This window comes from Mirounga leonina, unplaced genomic scaffold (genome assembly GCF_011800145.1).
Source record: "Mirounga leonina isolate KUSES-001 unplaced genomic scaffold, KU_Mleo_1.0 Mir_109, whole genome shotgun sequence".
In the NCBI taxonomy this organism is placed as follows: domain Eukaryota; kingdom Metazoa; phylum Chordata; class Mammalia; order Carnivora; family Phocidae; genus Mirounga; species Mirounga leonina.
This window is the reverse complement of record NW_023270244.1, coordinates 3,586,413-3,609,119: the sequence shown is the minus strand read 5'-3', so window position 1 is coordinate 3,609,119 and position 22,707 is coordinate 3,586,413. Positions and strand designations below refer to the sequence as shown.

General features: G+C 36.5%; 1 protein-coding gene across 1 annotated transcript in view; it reads right to left on the bottom strand.

Annotated features, from left to right (window-relative positions):
• Positions 1-22,707, bottom strand: part of LOC118020046 (ciliary-associated calcium-binding coiled-coil protein 1-like) — a 130,898-nt gene that overhangs the window by 80,793 nt on the left and 27,398 nt on the right. Inside the window, exons 4-5 of the mRNA XM_035019886.1 lie at positions 16,312-16,456; positions 11,969-12,041 (exon numbers count right to left, since the gene is read on the bottom strand). Of these exons, the coding sequence (XP_034875777.1) occupies positions 11,969-12,041; positions 16,312-16,456 (218 nt within the window). The remainder of the gene's footprint in view (positions 1-11,968; positions 12,042-16,311; positions 16,457-22,707) is intronic.

Sequence of the window (22,707 nt, the reverse complement as noted above, 5' to 3'; positions counted from 1 at the left end):
CATATGACCTCACTGATATGAGGAATTCTTAATCTCAGGAAACAAACTGAGGGTTGCTGGAGTGGTGGGGAGTGGGAGGGATGGGGTGGCTGGGTGATAGACATTGGGGTGGGTATGTGCTATGGTGAGCACTGTGAATTATGTAGGCCTGTTGAATCACAGATCTGTACCTATGAAACAAATAGTATATTATATGTAAAAAAAAAAAAAGAAGATAGTAGGAGGGGAAGAATGAAGGGTGGGGGAATCGTAGGGGGAGAGGAACCATGAGATACCATGGACTCTGAGAAATAAACTGAGGGTTCTAGAGAGGAGGTGGTTGGGTTAATGGGTTAGCCTGGTGATGGGTATTAAAGAGGGCATGTATTGAATGGAGCACTGGATGTTATACACAAACAATGAATCATGGAACACTACATCAAAAACTAATGATGTAATGTATGGTTATTAACATAACATAATAATAATAAAAAAATAAAAATAAAAAGCAATGTTGGTAATAATAATCAGCTTTGTCTTATTCTTTATGGGTATTTTAATATCTTCATTAGATATTTTTAGAGAGTTTCTTTTCTCAGTTAAGAATATAATTATAAATTACTGGGGCCCCTGAGTGGCTCAGTCTTTAGGGATCTGCCTTTGGCTCGGGTCATGATCCCAGGGTCCTGGAATCGAGCCCGCATCAGGCTGCCTGCTCAGTGGGGAGCCTGCTTCTCCCTTTCCCATTCCCCCCCTGCTTGTGTTCCCTCTCGCTGTGTCTCTCTCTATCAAATAAATAAAAAATCTTAAAAAAAAAAGAATATAATTATATTTACTGATTAACTGAAGGTTTTTTTTAAAATGAAAAATGGGTGTCTAATTTTATCAAATACTTTACCATATCTATTGAGATGGTCACTTGGGTTTTTTCCCCTGAAGCTGATAATGTACTGAATTGCATTAATAAATATCTCACTGTTAAACCACCCTTCCACATATGGAATAAATCCTATTTGAACATCTAATCTTCTGCTATATTTCACTTGTATATTTCACTTGTTGTATCTATTTTCATACCTGATATTGCCCTAGCTTTGCATTACTCTTTTTCACTTTTGGTTATAAATCATTACCAATTCATAGAATAAGTTGAAAGCATTCTCAGAATTATACTAACATCAAAGAATGAGTTGAAAGCTCATCAACTCCTTCTATCCTCTATCATAATTTTTATATAAAAGGGAATTATCTACTTTAGAAATGTTGGTGAAACTAGCCTGTAAAATCTTCGAGATCTGAAGCCATTTTTTACATTTGGATTTTTCAATGTCTTATATAATTATCTCTCTATTAAGATTTTCTACATCCCCTCAAGTAAATATTGGTAATTTACAGTTCCAAGTATGTTTTTTTCTAGATTTTCAACATAATATACCTGATACTTTATTAAAAGCTTTCAAATCTTAGTTTAAATTTCCATGATCTCTATTAGTTCCTTTTTCAAGAATACAATAAACTTTCAAACTTTCTTGAGAATATTAATCAGACTTAAAGTCTTCTACATTTGCTCTATCAACTCTGTTCTTTAGCTATTCATTGCTTGTTAATAGAGTTTCATATCTATCTGTGATTTTATTTTCCTCAACTGCTTGGTGATTTTGGGCTGCCTGGAGATGTTTGTTTGCCAAAGCTTGCCACCAGAGACTATAGGATATAATAGGGGTAGTTAGATGTGCCAGTACCTTATACTCAGAGTATATTTGTCATTTCTTCTGGAAACGTCAGAACTCTCTCCTCTTTGGTGTCAATGTCCATACTAGTTTCTTTAGTTTGGGAGCAAATACTATGGAATCCCTGTGCTCTGCACAAGCAGCAGAGGATGATGGGGCTGAGTGGTGCATTTGCTCTGAAAGCAGTCCCCTACATGCTTTTTTCCTTCTAAAGCTTTCTCCCACTTCTGTATCAGTCAGGGATGCCTACGGAAACTTCATTTACTCTGTAGCATCTTCTTTGTATGTATGAGGCTGTGGTTTCATGTAAACAGCAATCTGTAATTTTACATGTCATAAAATTTTTATCCATAGATTTATGGATTTTTGAAATTTTTGGCCTCTCATGGAATTTTGGATGGAAGAGTCACACATGTCCGCTTAGTTCACTCTTTTGATAAAGTCACTCTTCCCTTTTGCAAAGGCTCTTTCTATTTCTTTTGGGGATCTATTCATCCTCTGTCACCCATTCAATATGGCCTCCTTGGATCTTCTAGTAGCATTACTCCACTCCTCAGGCCACGGTGATTAATCGAGAGTGGACACATGGCAGAAGCATAGCCAATAATGTCAACAATGTGAGGAGGAATGTCCCTTTCTCTTGGAGTTGCTAAACTGGAGCTGCCTCTGTCATGTCTCCCACCAGTTGGGGGAAGGACTGTGTGCAGTAGAGGGCAATGAGACCAAAACAAAAGAATCAGGGAAAAGAGAAGAAAAAGGTCTAAAAGAGATGAGAATTGTGATATATGCATGCATACATACACACATTCACATGTTCACATTGTTTGACTACTTAGAGCCAGTTAAACTTAGTCAGGCTCACTTTCTATTTACCAGTTCGTGATCAAATAATATACCCTTCCATTTTTTTTTAAATTGTTTGAACTATTTTGAGAGGGATTTCTTTCATGGCACCAAAAGAAATTACAGTACACTGCCTAACTCATTCACAACCATTAGATTTGTTCTTAGAAACCTCTATAAGCCTTAAACCTACAGGTTAGATGTTTCTCTTTGTCTTCTATTTGTTCCCATAGGATCATAACACTTTGGGTCCTATACTATAATTAATTAATTAATTATATATTTTAATTTTATTATGTTATGTTAGTCACCATACAATACATCATTGGTTTTTGATGTGGTGATCCACGATCCATTGTTTTCATATAACACCCAGTGCTCCATGCAGTACATGCCCTCCTTAATACCCGTCACTGGGCTAACCAATCCCCCCTCCCCCCTCCCCTCTAAAACCCTGTTTGTTTCTCAGAGTCCATAGTCTCTCGTGGTTCATCTCTCCCTCCAATTCCCCCCCCCCATTTTTCCTTTCCTTCTCCTAATGTCCTCCATGCTATTCCTTATGTTCCACAAATAAGTGAAACCATATGATAATTGACTTTCTCTGCTTGACTTATTTCACTTAGCATAATCTCTTCCAGTCCCATCCATGTTGATGTAAAAGTTGGGTATTCATCCTTTCTGATGGCTGAGTAATATTCCATTGTATATATGGACCGCATCTTCTTTATCCATTCATCTGTTGAAGGGCATCTCGGCTCTTTCCACAGTTTGGCTATTGCGAACATTGCTGCTATGAACATTGGGGTGCATATGGCCCTTCTTTTCACTACATCTGTGTCTTTGGGGTAAATACCCAGGAGTGCAATTGCTGGGTCATAGGGTAGCTCTATTTTAAAATTTTTGAGGAACCTCCACACTGTTTTCCAAAGTGGCTGTACCAGCTTGCATTCCCACCAACAGTGTAAGAGGGTTCCCCTTTCTCCACAACCTCTCCAACATTTGTTGTTTCTTTCCCTGTCCATTTTGGCCATTCTAACTGGTGTAAGGTGGTATCTCAATGTGGTTTTGGTTTGGATTTCCCTGATGGCTAATGATGACGAACATTTTTTCATGTGTCTGTTAGCCATTTGTATGTCTTCTTCAGAGAAGTGTCTTTTCATATCTTTTGCCCACTTTTTGACTTGATTATTTGTTTTTTCGGTGTTGAGTTTGAGAAGTTCTCTCTAGATCTTGGATACCAGCCCTTTATCTGTAGTGTCATTTGCAAATATCTTCTCCCATTCTGTGGGTTGCCTCTTTGTTTTGTTGACTGTTTCCTTTGCTGTGCAGAAGCTTTTTATCTTGATGAAGTCCCAAAAGTTCATTTTTGCTTTTGTTTCACTAGCTTTTGGAGATGTATCTTGAAAGACGTTGCTGTGGGCGATGTCAAAGAGGTTACTGCCTATGTTCTCCTCTAGGATTTGGATGGATTCCTGTCTTACATTGAGGTCTTTCATCCACTTTGAGTTTGGTGAATGGTGAATGGTGTTAGAGAATGGTCCAGTTTCATTCTTCTGCATGTGGCTGTCCAATTTTCCCAGCACCATTTATTGAAGAGACTGTCTTTTTTCCATTGCATGTTTTTTCCTGCTTTGCCGAAGATTATTTGACCATAGAGTTGAGGGTCCACATCTGGGCTCTCTGTTCTGTTCCATTGGTCTATATGTCTGTTTTTGTGCCAGTACCATGCTGTCTTGGTGATCACAGCTTTGTAATATAGCTTGAAATCCGGCAATGTGATGCCCCCAGCTTTGTTTTTCTTTTTCAACACTTCCTTGGTGATTCAGGGTCTTTTCTGATTCCATACAAATTTTAGGATTGTTTGTTCCAGCACTTTGAAAAATGTCATTGGAATTTTGATTGGGATGGCATTGTAGGTATAGATTGCTCTGGGTAGCATAGACATTTTAACAATGTTTATTCTTCCGATCCATGAGCATGGAAGATTTTTCCATCTTTTTGTGTCTTCAATTTCTTTCATGAGTGTTTTGTAGTTCCTAGAGTATAGATCCTTTACCTCTTTGGTTAGGTTTATCCCAAGGTATCTTATGGTTTTTGGTGCTATTGTAAATGGAATCATTTCTCTAATTTCTCTTTCTACAGTTGCATTGTTAGTGTATAAGAAAGCAACTGATTTCTGTGCATTGATTTTGTATCCTGCCACATTACTGAATTGCTGTATGAGTTCTTAGTAATTTGGGGGTGGAGTCTTTTGGGTTTTCCACATAAAGTATCATGTCATCTGCGAAAAGAGAGAGTTTGACTTCTTCTTTGCCAATTTGAATATGTTTTATTTCTTTTTGTTGTCTGATTGCTGTTGCTAGGACTTCTAGTACTATGTTGAACAATAGTGGCGAGAGTGGGCATCCTTGACGTGTTCCTGATCTTAAGGGAAAGGCTTTCAGCTTTTCCCCACTGAGGATGATATTCGCTGTGTGTTTTTCATAGATGGATTTTATGAACTTGAGGAATGTTCCCTCTATCCCTATACTCTGGAGAGTTTTAATCAGGAAAGGATGTTGTATTTTGTCAAATGCTTTTTCTGCATCAATTGAGAGGACCATATGGCTCTTCTCCCTCCTCTTATTAATGTGTTCTATCACATTGATTGATTTGCGAATGTTGAACCACTCTTGCATCCCGGGGATAAATCCCACTTAGTCGTGGTGGATGATCCTTTTAATGGATTGTTGGATCCTATTAGCTAGGATTTTGTTGAGGGTTTTGGAATCCATATTCATCAGGGATATCTGTCTGACATTCTCCTTTTTGATGGGGTCTTTGCCTGGTTTGGGGATTAAGGTAATGCTGGCCTCATAGAATGAGTTTGGAAGTTTTCCTTCTGTTTCTATTTTTTGAAACAGCTTCAGTAGAATAGGTATTATTTCTTCTTTGAATGTTTATAGAATTCCCCAGGGAATCCATCAGGCCCTAGACTCTTGTTTTTTGGGAGGTTTTTGATCACTGCTTCAATCTCATTACTGGTTATTGGCCTATTCAGGTTGTCAATTTCTTCCTGTTTCAGTCTTGGCAGCTTATAGGTTTCCAGGAAGGCCTCCATTTCATCCAGATTGTTCAGTTTATTGGCATATAGTTGTTGATAATAATTTCTAATAATTGTTTCTATTTCCTTGGTGTTAGTCATGATCTCTCCCCTTTCATTCATAATTTTATTAATTTGGATCCTTTCTCTTTTCTTTTGGGTAAGTCTGGCCAGTGGTTTATCAATCTTATTAATTCTTTCAAAGAATCAACTTCTAGTTTCGTTGATCTGATCTACTGTGTTTCTGGTTTCTAATTCATTGATTTCTGCTCTAATTTTAATTATTTCTCCTCTAATACATGGCTTAGGCATCGTTTGTTGCTTTTTCTCTAGTTCTTTAAGGTGTAGAGTTAGTTGGTGAATTCAGGGTTTTTCTGTTTTTTTGAGTGAGGCTTGGATGGCTATGTATTTCCTCCTTAGGACCGCCTTTGCAGTATCCCATAGGTTTTGGACCAATGTGTTTTCATTCTCATTGATTTCCATGAATTGTCTAAGTTCTTCTTTGATTTCCTGGTTGACCCAAACATTCTTAAGCAGAGTGGTCTTTAGCTTCCAAGTGTTTGAATTTCTGCCAAATTTTTTCTTGTGATTGAGTTCCAGTTTTAGAGCATTGTGGTCTGAGAATATGCAGGGGATAATCTCAACCTCTTGGTATCGGTTGAGACCTGATTTGTGACCCAGTATGTCGTCTATTCTGGAGAAAGTTCCATGTGCGCTCGGGAAGAATGAGTATTCTGTTATTTTAGGGTGGAATGTTCTGTAAATATCTCTGAGGTCCATCTGGTCCAATGTATCACTCAAAGCTCTTGTTTCCTTGTTGATTTTCTGCTTAGATGATCTGTCCATTGCTGAGAGTGGAGTATTGAGGTCTCCTACAATTAATGTATTGTTATCAATATGACTCTTTATTTTGGTTAACAGTTGGCTTATGTAGATGGCTGCTCCTATGTTGGGGGCATAGATATTTACAATTGTTAGATCTTCTTGTTGGATAGACCCTTTAAGAATTATATAGTGTCCTTCTGTGTCTCTTATTACAGACTTTAGTTTAAAATCTAATTTGTCTGATATAAGAATTGCTACCCCAGCTTTCTTTTGAGGTCCGCTGGCATGGAAGATGGATCGCCATCCCTTCACTTTCAGTCTGGATGTATTTTTAGGTTCAAAATGAGTCTCTTGTAGACAGCATATGGATGGGTCCTGTCTTTTTATCCAATCTGCAATGCTGTGCTGTTTTATGGGAGCGTTTAGGCCATTCACGTTGAGAGTGATTATTGAAAGATATGAATTAATTGTCATCATGTTGCCTGTGAAGACATTGTTTTTATAGATTGTCCCTGTAAATTTCTGTTGTATATCACTCTTGGGAGTCTTTCTCCTTTTATAGAACCCCCTTTAATATTTCTTGCAGGGCTGGCTTAGTGGTCACATATTCTTTGTTTCTGCTGGTTGTGGAAGTTCTGCATCTCTCCATCCATTCTAAATGACAGCCTTGCCAGATAAAGTATTCTTGGCTGCATGTTCTTCTCATTTAGTACCCTGAATATGTCTTGCCAGGCCTTTCTGGCTTGCCAGGTCTCTGTGGATAGGTCTGACGTTATTCTGATCTTCCTCCCTCTGTATGTAAGGAATCTCTTCCCCCTAAGTGCCCTTAAGATGGTTTCCTTGGTTCTAAGATTGCAAGTTTTACTATTACATGCCGGGGTGTTGGCCTGTTTTCCTTGATCTTAGGAGGGGTCCTCTCTGCCTCTAGGACTCAAATGTTTGTTTCATTCCCCAGATTAGGGAAGTTCTCAGCTACGATTTGCTCAAATACATCTTCTAGTCCTCTCTCTCTCTCCACTCCCTCCGGGATTCCAATTATTCTGACATTGGAATGCTTCATGATGTCACTTATTTCTCTGATTCTATTTTCATGGATTCTGAATTGTTTTTCCTGGCCTCCTCTCTTCCCTTTTTATCTATTATATTGTCTTCCAGTCACTTATTCGCTCTTCTGCCTCAGTTACCCTAGCTGTTAGATTATCTAGATTGGATTGGATCTCATTGATAGCATTTTTAAGTTCTGTCAATTCACCTTTTATTTCTGCCCTTAGAGACTCTATGTTTCCATTAATTGATTTCTCCATTCTAGCCATTGTCTTCACAATTGCTAGTCTGAATTCCATCTCCGACATCTTGGTTATATCTGTATCCATTTGTAAATCTGCAGCATAAGTCATAATCTCTGAGTCTTTTCTATTTTGGGGGCTCTTCCTCCTAGTCATTCTGTTGATGGGTGTTTGAGGGAATGTATAGAGTCCAAATTATTGACCAGAACCCAAGCAAGATGCACCTGTTTTCTTGGGACCTTAGGGTTGCTGGCCTCTTGTTTTCCCAGCCTGTCTTCTGTGGGAGGGGCCTGCCACACTGTTACTCAGGCAACCCTGTTTGGGCGGAGTTGCCCTGCCCCCCCGTGGCGGGGGATGGGTTCAGCGGGAATGAGTCTTTGGGGCTTTTGTTCTCTGGCGGCTTTCCCTGGCGGCTTTCCGCGTCTCTTTCGTGAGTCAGAGCAGAAGAGACCATTTCCAACCCTCTGCCTCAGAGCAGAGAGACCGCAGTCTGTTCTTCAGTGAGCTCTCCAGGCCACACCATCTCCGTTTCTGTCCGTGCTGCTATAAACTGCAGCGTCCTGGGTTGTGTGCCCCTCCGCAGTGCCCCCACTCCTGCCTCCAGGTCAGGCCACGTCTCTGCCCTTCATGCTTCTAAAACCGCCAGCCGCTCACAGTTTGTGTGCGTTGGACCCTGCCGCTCTGGGTTTCTGCCCTGGGGGCTGCCCTAGAGTCCTTTCCCCACCGCTACCAGTCTGCGAGTTTGTGCCCCTACTGCAGTGTGCTAGGCTGTCGCTCACCAGCAGTGTAGGATCCCCACTGTGAGGCACCCTCCCACTGCCATTTATCCTCTGATATCTGCCCACAGACTCACGGCTCCCTGCCTCCTACCTCAAAACCAACCACCTGCAATATTCTGTTTGTAGAGATCCAGATCTTCTTACATCTCAGGCTGGTTTCGTGGATGCTCAGAGTGGTCTGGTAGATATCGAGCTCAATTCTGGGGACCAGTTGAAATAGGGTCCCCTACTCCTCCGCCATCTTTCCCCCCTCCTATAATTAATTATTTAATCACCTTTCTCCTCTCATTAGACAGTCAACTCCTTGAGGACAAGAATTGTTGCTTATCATTGTGTGTCCTTGGAAGTTAACAAAACCTACAATGTAATAGGGACCTGGTAACGTATGTTGAATGAATAAACAAATAATTTTATAGTTGCATCATCTCATTTTAACAGATGCCTGGTGGTAGATACCTGACTAGAACCATGACTTTGGGTATCTGCTATGAGTTTTTGGTCATCACCATTGCTAATATCTGATAGTGTTCTTTGTGTGCAATTATTAAATGTTTTGTGTAGTTTTTAGGTAATAAAAGCAAAGAACATAGCAGTTTCCAGGTTTCTTTCCGGGTGTGGCCTTAGGTCAAGGAGAAGATACATATCCCCAAAGGAGAATCTGATTACCTTACAATTCTTGTGTCAGAGGATCTGTGGGCTAATTGCATTATCAAAACAAGACTTGGAGAACTCCTGGCTTAAGTGACTAAAAGGGAGTCCTCACCTCTTTAGTTAGTTAGTTCGTTTCCATCTTATTTATTTATATTTAAATTTTAGTTAACACCGTGCAATATTGGTTTCAGGAGTAGAATTCAGTGGCTCATCTCTGTAAATAGTGAGTGAAACTCATATACTTCATCCTCTCAGGAGGCTACAACCAAGGGAATTTGCTGCTTCCATTCTGTCATTATCCTAGTTCATTGTGGTTGTTTACTGCCTTTCAACATATATGATCTGTGAACCACTGAATGAACTACAAAACATGTCATTTACAGAACTGTATCTATAGAAATATTTCTAGATTATGAAGCATCTCAAGTCAAGAATAATGATTTACTGAAAATGTGCCTCTATGATCTAAGCATAACATGAAATTTCTTGGAAAAGGTGAGTAGAGATAGCCAGAAATGATCGCTAAATTAAAAAACAAACAAATAAACAAACAATTCTTTTAACTAAAACCCAAGAAAAGTATGAGTATGGTTTATTTATATTCTTTTCATAATAGAAATTAATATTTAGTAATTATCCTTAGAGGGGATTTATGTGTTTTGTTATAATCGCCTATCCACAATTAAGGAAGAAACTAAATTTTGTCAGTGTTCTTTAATTTGGACACTAGCCTGAGACTTAAACTTGGAACATTTATGCAATTGTTGTGTGGACCTTATTTGGTCCCAGAGCACTGAGGTCAGCATGAATAATCATATTAGGGGGGCAGACCTCTGCCTCGTCTATGAAAGGTTGTTAATTAAAAAACATATTTGCACCAAGGGTTATCAGACACTGCTACAATGCCATTAAATATTGTAGTATAATATCTGCTTTGGTTAATCCTTTAAAATACCATGAGTGGTCTAATTCTTGAAGACCCAATATCCCTTCATTAAAGATTTTTTTCTTTTTATAGCTCTGGTCAGCTTGGAGAAAATACAAAAGACAAAGTAAAATAAAGACGCCAATCCCAGTCTACTTTCTCCATTTTATCTTTCCATAAGCATAAATGTCACCTAAATATATCCTTACAACAAAGAAGAAAGGCACAATTGTGCAACTAACAAAGGGAAAAGGGAGTTCTTTATGAAATTTTTTCTTGATGATTCTAAATATCTGCTTATGCTGCTGTTGAAGTCATTATCATTTTCCCAAAGTTTTGCTGAATAGATGAGATAGGATTGTATCTATACTGATCTTTATTGCAACACTGTTGCACACTACATGATGTAATTCTCCAATGGAAATGTTTTCAGTAAAACTGTCAAGTGACATCTAATTTAAAATATAGTATGAGGAGACCACAAAGAAGAAATTTTAAGGAAAGTCAAAAGCAAAAAGGGCTCCTTGTTTTCCTTCAATTCACTTAAAAGGCCAGCATTAGAACAAGTACCCACATGGAGGATGAGTAACAGTGACTGAGATGTTTATGAAGTAAGCATTTTATAAACTCCAGAATAACAACACTCTGGCAGACAGAAAGTTGGCACACTCCACCTGGTACTTAATATCAGAAAATTATAAAGCTCACATAAATATACCCTTATTCACTGTTTGTGACCATAGCAAGTCCTGTCTGATACTTCTGGGCAACATAGCCTCCTCCAGTAGTTGAGAACCTGAGGAGCACTTTTTATGGCATCTTTAGTGTCCTTAAGATGTTTTCTTTTTCTTTTTTTTTTTTTTTTAAGATTTTATTTATTTATTTGAGAGAGAGAGAATGAGAGAGAGCACATAAGAGCGGGGAGGGTCAGAGGGAGAAGCAGGCTCCTCGCCGAGCAGGGAGCCCGATGCGGGACTCGATCCAGGGACTCCAGGATCATGACCTGAGCCGAAGGCAGTCGCTTAACCAACTGAGCCACCCAGGCACCCTGATGTTTTCTTACCCAGGATTAATTTATAGCAATTATGAATATGTAATTAATATGTAAAGCTCTTCCAAGGTATCTTCAGGTAGATCATTTTTTGCAGAAATGTTATTGTATTCAACGTCACTGAATCACATTGTATTAATTGAGGGGCCACTATGGTGCAGTATACTCTATGCTTTGGTAGAAAAACAGTACCTCATCCTTGCCTTCAAGGAAATTACAGTTGAATTGTGTTGACTATATTAATCCACAAAAAATAATTAGAAAACCATATAGGATAGTGCATAGTTATGTGCTTATTGGTGTAGTAAGAGTAGCCAGTATTCACCAGAAAGAGATCAACTAGAATAAAATAACAGAATGTGATTAAAGACTTTGTCTAAACCCTTCCTTTGAGATGCTGTGAATTAAGGAAGGTTTGCTTCACTGAGGAAGTGGGATTTGAATTAGACCTTAAAAAATGAGTAGATTGGAAAAAAAATGTGAAATTAGAAGAGATTTAACTGAATTAATTTATCTCACTTTTCCCAATTTTCTTTGTATGAAGACATACATAACCCATTCAATTTTGCTTTGTCAAATAATCCATAAATACATAAAGTATATGTGATTAACAGTGCTTTTAATGCCAAAAGACAGCTTATTTTCTTAATCCAAAGCTCACTTTATGTAATTATTCTTTTTGCAAACTAGTAGTTGGTTATATTAACACTTGAGTAATCTTGACAAGAAGTTGCTTTAAGCAGTTAAAGATCCAGATGCTGATCAGCATGCATTAAGTGATTCAGCTTAATTGGTTCCATCTAGATAAATTACTTACCTCAGTTCCTATCACAATTTCTTCCCTGGTAGAGTAGAATAGAAACTCATATAGCTTGTAGTGTTGAAATAAGCTGAAATACAAAATAAATGTGCAACTCTGATAAGTTTATTTTAGGAAAGAAAACAAATGAATAAGAGTATTTATTAAAGGAAAGTTGTTCATAGTGACCAAGCGAAAGACATTAAACACTAATATAGAGTTAGCTACCTCTTTTATTCCAAATGAATTGTCCAGAAATGGTGAGAAACTAATGATTTACTTTTTTGAGACATTGACAGTATAACACAGTACCTAATATAAGATCGGTAAATTAATCTGTGATGAGTGGATAGGTTTGGGAAAAGGAAGCAATTAGATTGCATCATGACTTGTTTTGGTTGACAATGAAGTAATGCACTGCCTCTAAATAACACCAAATTTCACATTTCATGTTTTGCTTCAAACTGGAGTCAATTTCCCCTGGAATGAATGGCACCGAATTCTATAATCTACTTCCATATCAATTACTTCTCATGTTCTCAAACTGTTTCAAGATTAAATTAATCTCTGATAACACCTGAAAATGCTGCAACATGAATTGAAATCCATTTAGAAGTTGTCTGGTTTTCTTGTAGAATATTTGATCACATGTCAAAGAGAGGAATTAATTTAAGAAAGATAATTTCTTCAGTTTCTACCCAAAGACTAGGTGGTCAGTGTATAAAAACTGTGATGAGCTAAAGGATACGAGTCTTAAAACAAGTTTTTCTAGTAAGTTTAAAGATCTCAGCGATGTATTATTGAGAGTTAAAAATTTACTGAAGGGCTGATTTCTAATATCCTGTTTGTGATATTTGAATTTTTCTAATTCTCTTCCTGCTGGTTGGGAAAATTAATAGACTCATAATACAGCAAAATGCCCAAGAACAAAAAAATTGTCTTAGTGGTTTCTCTTTCACTCTGATGCCTTTTGCTATTTAAGAAAATTGATTTTAATGTAACTGAGAAATTAACATTGCAAAATGTAGCTACAGAGCATGTATAATAATGGCTTCTCCTGAATGCTGTAATGGATCAAAGTTTCAATTCATTTGAAATCAATGAAGAAATCCTCAGGCAGATGGGTCTCTCTGTTATATCAGCAGTTGATTTCACTATTAACACAATCCATTAAAAAGTGATGGGTATGCAGACTCAGTCATGTTTGTTTGTTTTTTTAAAAAAAACCTCGTATATTCAAATTACTCATCAACACTCAGAAAACTAACTTAGCTTTTGACATTACTTTGATTTATTGGCTAGAAAATACATCAAGATTAGTGAAGTTTGATGGTTCAATGAAGCAAAATAAATTCAAGTTCTCCTTCCCTTACATCGCTTACCTAGAGAAAGCTTTAAGGTTAAAAATATTACACTGGCAATAACTGATTTTTAGTAGAAAAATTAAAGACTATAGAGTATTTGGAAATAACTTGGCTTCCTCTCAGTGAATTAGTCTAAAATTTTCCTTCCATCTCATGTTACACAAAGAAGTTAATTCATAAATCTTCCTTCCTGCAATTTTATAATCTTTCAGCCTTATTCTCCTCATTACATATAGGAATTAGATTGTCTCAGCCAAAAGGGAAATTCTCTTCTTACAATGAAAATAAAATTCATGACTTGGATGCAGTGGTCAAAGATGCAAGCTGGGGCAAGGCCAGGACTAGGGTAAAACAGATGAGGGGAGGGGGACACCTAAGGAGGAAGCATTTTTCAGGGCCAGGTCAAGTTGCCTCCATTGCCTCACTCTGGTCCCCATATTGGTTGAGGTTCTCTAACTTTAGCAAGGAACTATTAGATGACTTCCTATGGGAACAAAGTGACACCTCTGCTATGGGAATACATTTCCTCCTTCCTTTGCTAGGAAGACTTCCAGCTGACTCAAGCCCCTAGACTATTTTGTCAAACAACTTGTCTTAGTTCTAAATCAAAGGGAGAAATAAAATGGGTCAAGACATCTGGGCTCCATGCCAGGAAGTAGGATACCCTGTTGTGCACAGAGGGACAGTTTTGATTTTCTTATATTGAGTAAATGCCTGTGCACATTACCTTCACCTAATTCCCAAGGAAGAGGTAGAATACACAATGACAGAAGCGTATGTGGACCAGATATATCTAAATGATGTCTTATATTGGAAAGCTGCAGTAGCATGTATATTAGTATATATTACATAAAATATATCAATGTATATATTGCATGAGTAGATTGGTCAGTACTTACAGCAGTGTTAGAGAGGAGTTTTGATATTAGTTTTTTTTTCAAATCACAGACACATGATGGAATATACAATTTAGATCCTATTAACAGTATCGAATAAAATTTTAATCTTATTGCCAGTTAAGTTTCATGTGCTATAGGTCATATTCTAAAAACTACTCTCCCTAAATTGATGAGGGCTTTCACTGGTTGAGTAAATTTAATATCAGATTAAATTGAAACATGCTTATACTTTCAACAATTGAGTTAGCTTCATATTTATAAAACTTCTTTGTAGTCATTAAAATGAAAAATATTATATGATTTAATTGCCATTAAATTTATATTTGTGGACCTATGAGTCATTCTAAATAGGAATTGTAGAAAAGGACACTTTTCTTTACACAATTTCAGTATCAATTCTAGATATCATACTAACTGATATTTTATTTTCTGTAACAGATGCATTTAAAATGTACAATATCTTTGAAATCACAATATGAAGATTTAATGCATCAAAAATAGTTCTCATTTACTTTACATGGGAGATTAGTAATCTTTCAAAAATTACTTTTTTGTTGTTGTTTTTAGAAATGAGACCAGAAATTTTTGGTAAGTAAAGTTACCCAGGTAAACGTTCAATGGTGACTAACACTGACATCCCTTCCTAACTTAATCATTTTCTGAAATGAAATGTCAAGAAATTCACTGATGAGTGTTTGTCCAGAGAGACAAGACAAAAGAGAAAAGAAGTGCCATCTTTCACCACCTAGAAGGTGTGATTAGGGTGCCTGCATGGGTTTAGCTCTTATGGTTAACTATCAGTCCTGGTGCCTATTATAAACCTCCGGAGCTTAGAGCTCAGATATAATGTGTTCTTCAAAGAGAGACCTGGTGGTCTCAAATAGATAAAGGAGGGAAAGAAGGATGCTATACAAATGTGCAGAGAATTCCCCTCACCCAGTGATTCTGATGGGCAGAAAGACCTTGGGGAACGGGTTCTCCAATTCTGGATTTCCACTCCCTTCCTTCCTCCCACGCAAGGACCTTGCTTTATTCTAATTGATATGAAGAGTACTGTAGCTTTTAGTGAGAGACACACATTTGGAGGTATATGTTTTATATTAAGAAATAAAATTATATCAAGTGCTATCATATAAAAACATATTATATCATATACTATTATTAATTCATGCCAGAAACCAGTATATAAGCATTATCAAATTAAACAAGTTAATATTTAAAAAGCTTCCAGACTACAGCCAGGATCCTTGTCAAGCAAATTATGAGCATGTCTAGGACATCATGCAGCACCCTTTATTTTGGAATTCTAAAATTTAAAATTGGAAAACACTGCAGTATATAATAATGAAGGAAAAAAGATATTCTGCAGAAGCTTTTAGTTAGGCAAAAAAATATTTTTACCAACTCTTGTTTAAATATTTGCAAACTCTAAAAATGTCCCTTGGGAGAGATGCATGCCCTAATGCAGACCTTGTGACAGATTATATAAAAAGACAGATTTCTTAGTTCACCAATGAAGAATCACTGTAATAAAAATACTTTCCTTCCATTCACCATCATTTTCTAAGCATAAAGAGAAACTTAATGAGTTTAATTGATCAATACTACAAAATATTTCAGGGCAAATAATAAACTTGAGGAAGCTTGCACATAAATCTCTTTAATTTCTAATACAAAACATTTAAAATAAATCTTTAAATGGAAATGACTGTTATTCTAAAATGTAAAATTTTGATTTCAAGGCCAACTACTAAAATATAGTCTATTGTAACCAAGTCTGATTAATCTGAAAGAATAATTTTGTTAATAAAATGATATTAATTAGAGATTCAGAGAAAAAAGAAATTTTTGGATAATTCTAGATGAAATTGTACTTGTCAAATACAAACCTTTTTTTAAGAATGGAAGGTTAGCCAAAAACTCAATGTCCTGAATTTTATTTATTGGATGAAAAATTTTAATATTATCTCATTATTGGCTGGGTTAATTACAGCATAAATTCTGTAAATGTCTAAAATTTGAATTCATTTCTATTTAATAGACATTTTGTAAAAGATAATGAAATGAAAACAAATGCTACTGAAAAAAAAATCCATACCTGATTTTTAAGTAATCGATGACAGCATTGGCTTGTTTTATATTAAAGACATTCCATTCCTCATTTTTCTGTGAATGGGATGGTCCTATTTCAGCCATAACTTCTCCAAGCCATTTTATGCTGTCTTCCAAGGACATATGCAGTGCTAAAATAAGATCCAGAGCTTAAGCATTATTTTGATAGATGTTTTGGGAACAAAATAATCCAAGATGTCCTTAAATGTGCAAATATTTACTTTTTCAATATTTGTGAGGACAATGGTAATAGCAATGTTTTTTAATAAGTTAATAATTACATTTTGTGTAAAAGAATAGCAGCTGACACACCCAACAATTGTAAATTACTGTAACGCTACACAATTGTCTAAAGATTTGTTTCCATTTTAAGATGCAAAGATAATTTAAAATCTACCTAAAAATTACTTTAAAATGGAAAATATACTTTTTAATGATCTTAGAACAAGAGCATATACAGAAATGACACAAAAGTTGTTTAGATTAGTTGGTGAGGAAGACCTACATGGTAGATTCAGTTACTATAGACAGGAGAGTTGAACTTAGAACTGAAAATGTAAAAGAACAGAGTCAACCAACACTTGGCTTTGGCTGATTGTTAACATGTGGGAATTTGGGACTGAAGATTTTCAATAGATGCCAGAAATATGTATTTTTATGTAAAACATCAAGATATTTTTTTTTCTTTTCCAAGCTACAGACTTATAACTTATGTAAGCTGTTTCTCAAATGTATGCGTGGTGGTGGTGGTGAGAGCCAGATGACAGCACCGAGTGACGCTGACACCACTTTGCCACCATTACCAAAAATAAACAAGTCAATGATTGTGGTATCTTTTCTTGCAACTAAAAACAAACAAAAAAGCAAAAGTATCTTGTATGGCATATGTCCAGTTGAAAAAAAAGTAGATAAATGTCAAGAGCCTTAGACTTAACATTTATAGCATCTATAATACAAACAGGAACTTCCATCTTCTTTTTCTATTTAATTATGCTCATTTTTACTTGTGTCAGGCAAAATATTACCTCACACACACCACGCACACTGACAGGTGACGAGTGTAGAGGTAAAACTGAAGAGTCTGGAGGTGGAGAGCTGAAAGTCTCTAGCAAAGACGAGGTTGCACCAGCTTCTTGGAAGAGGTGTCAGCTTGGGGCCTGGAGGAAGGCTCTGGGGAGCACTGTGCTGTTCCACGTGAGCCCCACCTGCCCAGTCAGTCCCAATCAAACCTCGGTCTCTCTCAGGAAACCATCAGTCAACTTTCCACTTCTTGCTAATGGAGTGAATTTTTCAGGGCAGCAAGAGGTGGTAATGCACAGGATTTATGAGAACATAAGCTGATTGTTGGACAGAGCTTCCGGTTACACAACAACTCTTTTACTCTGGGATGTGTTATGACCCCAGATTACTGATAAAATCACAGTAAAGCAATTAAAAATTATAGGAAGACACTATAAACACTAATTTGCAATTTGTTTCTTCTAGATTCTTTTCTATCTGTAGGAATTAGAATGAAGCAAACTACATAACAATTAAAAACTGGTTTAATGGATGGCAATTGGTCCCTTTTTCACCCTCCAGATCATCTTTTATATATGTCAGATACACGAATTATTGCTGGATAAATGGGCTTTCCTATATCATTCTAAGGGGAGCTCAATTATTATTGTATATTTCTTTTCCTATGATAAACTTCTTTTGAAACTTTCTTAGGATAACTTCAGAAATGAAATATCTGTTGGATAAAAGCAATTCAAAAACGAATGGGGTGGGAGGGATGGGGTGGCTGGGTGATAGACATTGGGGAGGGTATGTGCTATGGTGAGCGCTGTGAATTTTGTAAGACTGTTGAATCACAGACCTGTACCTCTGAAACAAATAACACATTATATGTTAAGAAAAAGAAGAAGATAGTAGGAAGGGAAAAATGAAAGGGGGGAAATCGGAGGGGGAGACGAACCATGAGAGACGATGGACTCTGAGAAACAAACTGAGGGTTCTAGAGGGGAGGGGGATGGGGGATGGGTTAGCCTGGTGATGTAGGTATTAAAGAGGGCACGTATTGAATGGAGCACTGGGTGTTATACACAAACAATGAATCATGGAACACTACATCAAAAACTAATGATGTAATGTATGGTGATTAACATAACATAATAAAATAAAAAAATGAATGGATTAAAAATCTGAATCATTTTATTACTAAAATAGTATTAATTAGAGATGCAGAGAAAAAAGAAATTCTTAGATAATTGATTATAATTCTAGATGTAATTACACTTATCAAGCACAAAAATACATTTATATGACTATTTCCTTATGTTGAAATATAATTGACACCTTAAAACTGTTTTTCTATGTCTAATGTCTTTCTATAGATAACGGCTTTAAAAATAAGAAAGTTATCATTTCACTTATCTAACTGAAATATTTGCTCTTTTAAAAATCACATTTAGTGATGTGATTAAAATATGAAAGATTAAACCATTTAAATAGTAAGGGCTGTTAGAAATAAAATTTATCTTTGAAAATTTAGGGTAATGAAAGAACATGCTAGACATAATTAGTTGGAAGACTTAAGATAGTACCTTATAACTGCTACTGACTAGCTAGGTGATCTGAGTTTCGTTTTCTATATCTATAAATGAGAATAAGATCAATTTTCAAAATTATAGTGCTGTTGTGAGGATTAAATAAGACATGCATGCCAAATACTTGGGAAACTGAAATGATATGTATGCTCGTATATTATGTATGTGTAGTGCTTTTTAGAATCAGCCTAAATCTGGCAACATTTGATATAGTAGTAGGGAGGGTGAGTTCTCACTGGGGCTGATGCTTGTGACTTTAAGAAATTATTTAATCTTTCTAAATCTCATTTATTTTTCTCATTTTTAAAATGGGGAGAATAATAGAACTATTTCAAGGTTGTGTGTGAATTAAACGAGACAGAATTTGGAAAGCAAATGCACTGTGACTGGCACAAGTTAATCCTACCCAAGTGTTACCTATTATTATCATTCCTATTTAGGGGAAAACAGTCAATTTCATAGAACTAAAAAGTATTCTATGGTTATTTGCTAATAGTCATGTTATATACAGGGAAATAAATCTAGGCCCATGGACCTGGACAGAGGTCAAATACCCAATCCTCCAGCTTGCCCTCAGTCAGGCTCTGGAAAAACTAGACCCCAAAATCAATACTGTTTTTTTGTTTGTTTGTTTGTTTAAAGATTTATTTATTTATTTGAGAGAGAGAGAGAACAGGAGCAGGAGGAGCAGAGGGAGACAGAGAATCTTCAAGCAGACTCCATGCTGAGCGTGGAGCCCGACCTGGGGCTTGATCTCAGGATACTGAGATCAGGACCTAAGTGGAAACCAAGAGTCAGTTGCTCAACCGACCGTGCCACGCAGGCTCCCCAAAATGTGTATTTTCTATGTTGCATACTCTTTTAGTTTGATCCACTCTGATTCCAGGTGGGCTGTCTGCAGTATGCCTTGTAGCACAAGTTTGAGACAAGGAACAGATCAGAAACTGCATCAGAAAATGCAGTTCCCTCACTAGAATTTTATTAGTGGGCAACCATGCTACAGCTAACAGCCCCAGCTATGTTCTTCAGTGCTTGTTCTATTAAAATGTTGCTGGATGGGAATGTTCACTGTGGGCTCAGGCCACTACCACCTCTTAGTTTAAGTATAAACAGACTTTACCTCCTTCTCTGGCATGCTTGGCTAAAATTATATTCTTTCCCGATGATAGTTATAACTTTGTTAGGTTTAAAGGTTTAGGAGGATTTTTTTTTTTTTCCTGCCAAAAGAAAAAACTAGATTCCTGGCTTTTTTTTTTTTTTTTTTTTGTTAGGTTTTACATATGTACTTTCACTCTCTCCTAGTTTATGAGTAGCTGGATGGATCCTGCTCAAGTTTTTAAAATTCATTTTTTAACTGATATCAACAATATAAAATTTAATGCAAAAGAAATATTTTCAAGTCAGTTGTAAGTTATGGAAAAAATTTAAAATGGAAATATCTTGTCAAATTTGGAATGTAAGATTCATGAAAATGTTTTACTTCTCTTTATTCTGTTTCTAGTTTGTGAACACTCAGCTAAAAGGTTGCAAAGCATAGGACTCTTCATGTCATATTTTCTTTTTTACAATTTAATTTTTGCATAGGTGATATATTCACATGGTTCAAAAACCATATGTGAAGATATATTGTGAAAAGACTTCCTCAACCTTTGTTGCACACATGCCCAGTTCCCACACCCTTCCCTACAGAAAATTTTTCCCCACTGTTATTGAGAAATAATTGACATATGTCACTGTGTAAGTTTAAGGCACACAGCATGATTTATTGTGAAATGATTGCTGCAATGGGTTTAGCTAACGTCCATCTCATATAGATACAATAAAAAGAAAAGAAAGGAAAGAAAGGAAAAAAAATTTTTCCTTGTGATGAGAACTCAGGATTTACTCTCTTAACAACCTTCCTATATATCACACAGTGGTGTTAACTGTAGTCATCATGTTCATCACATCCCTAGTATTTATCTTGTAACTGGAAGTCTGTAACTTGACCACCTTCCACTGCTGGTAACCACAAGTCTGATCTCCTTTTCTATAGGTTTGGTGTTTTGTTTCTTTTGTTTGTTTGTTTTAAATTCCACATGTAAGTATGATTATACAGTATTTGTCTTTCTCTGCCTGACGTATTTCATTTAGCATAATGCCTTCAAGTTCCATCCATGTTGTCACAAATGGTAGGATTTCTTTGGTTTTTATGGATGAATAACATTCCACTGTTATATATACACCACAACTTCTTTATTCACTCATTCGTCAATAGACACTTAGGTTGTTTCCATATCTTGGCTATTATAAATAATGCCAACATGGGGGTACAGATATCTTTTTGAGTTAGTGTTGTGGTTCCCTTTGGATATACTCCCAGAAGTTAGATTGCCAGATAATATGGTTGTTCTATTTTTATTTTTTGAGGAAACTTCCTACTGTTTTCCATAGTGTTTGTACCCAGTTTACAATCCCACCAACAGTGCACAAGGGTTCCCTTTTTTCACATCCATGCCAGCATTCGTTATCTCTTGTTTTTGATGATGGCCACTCTAACAGGCATGGGGTGAGATTTCACTGTGGTTTGAACTGGCATTTCCTTAATGACTAGTGATCTTTTCATGAATCTATTAGCCTTTTGAATATCTTCCTTGGAGAAATATCTATTCAAGTCTTTTGCCTATTTTTAAATTGGGTTATTTATTTTTGTTCTATTGAGTTGTAGGAGTTCTTTATATATTTTAGATACCTATGGAAAGTTTTTATTAGTTTTTTACCTGTGTTTTCCTAGTATTTCTTTTTTTTTTTAAGATTTTATTTATTTGACAGAGACACAGCAAGAGAGGGAACACAAGCAGGGGGAGTGGGAGAGGGAGAAGCAGGCTCCCCACTGAGCAGGGAGCATGATGAGGGGCTCGATCCCAGGACCCTGAGATCATGACCTGAGCCGAAGGCAGACGCTTAACGACTGAGCCACCCAGGCACCCCGTATTTCTTTGTATATGTAACAAAAACATAAATTCTCATGTTTGTCTTTCATAAACAAAAGCACACAATTCTACACGTTTCTTTACTCAATAACAATATACAATTCCCCATACAATACCCAGAAAATGTCCTCACTCTTTTCTTTTTACAGCTGCATAGTATTCCATGTTAGGGATGAGTTATTCCCTATTGATAAACTTTTAATGTCAGAGTAGTTTTAGCTTGACAGAAAATTTTCAAAAATATCACAGAGAGTTCCCATATACCCCAGTTTCCCATATTGCTAACATTGCTATGGTACATTTGGCACAACCAATGAACAAATATTGATACTTTATTATTGTCTAAGTTCATACTTTCTTTGGATTTTTTTAGTTTTTAGTTTTTATTAAAGTCTTTTTTTCTGTCCTAAGATCCCATCCAGGTTACCACATTACATTCAGTCATCATGTCTCCTTAGATTCAGGGCTTCTCAGACTTGCCCTGGTTTTGAAAGCCTTGGCAGTTTTGAGAGGTACGAGTTGGATATTTTGTAGTAAGTCCTTCAATTTCGGTTTGTCTAATATTTTTCTCATGATTAGACAGGAGTTAATGATTTTGGGGAGGAAGACCACAGTGCCATTCTTATCACATTATATCAAGGGCATATGATATTCGACATGGCTCTTCATTAATGTTGCTAGCTTTAGTCACCTGACTGAGACAGTATTTATTTGGGTTCTCTACTGTAGAGTTCCACTTTTTCCCCCTTCCCATACTGTCCTCTTTGAAAGAAAGTCACTGTGTAGTCCATACTGAAAGGGTGAAGAATTGTGCTTTAA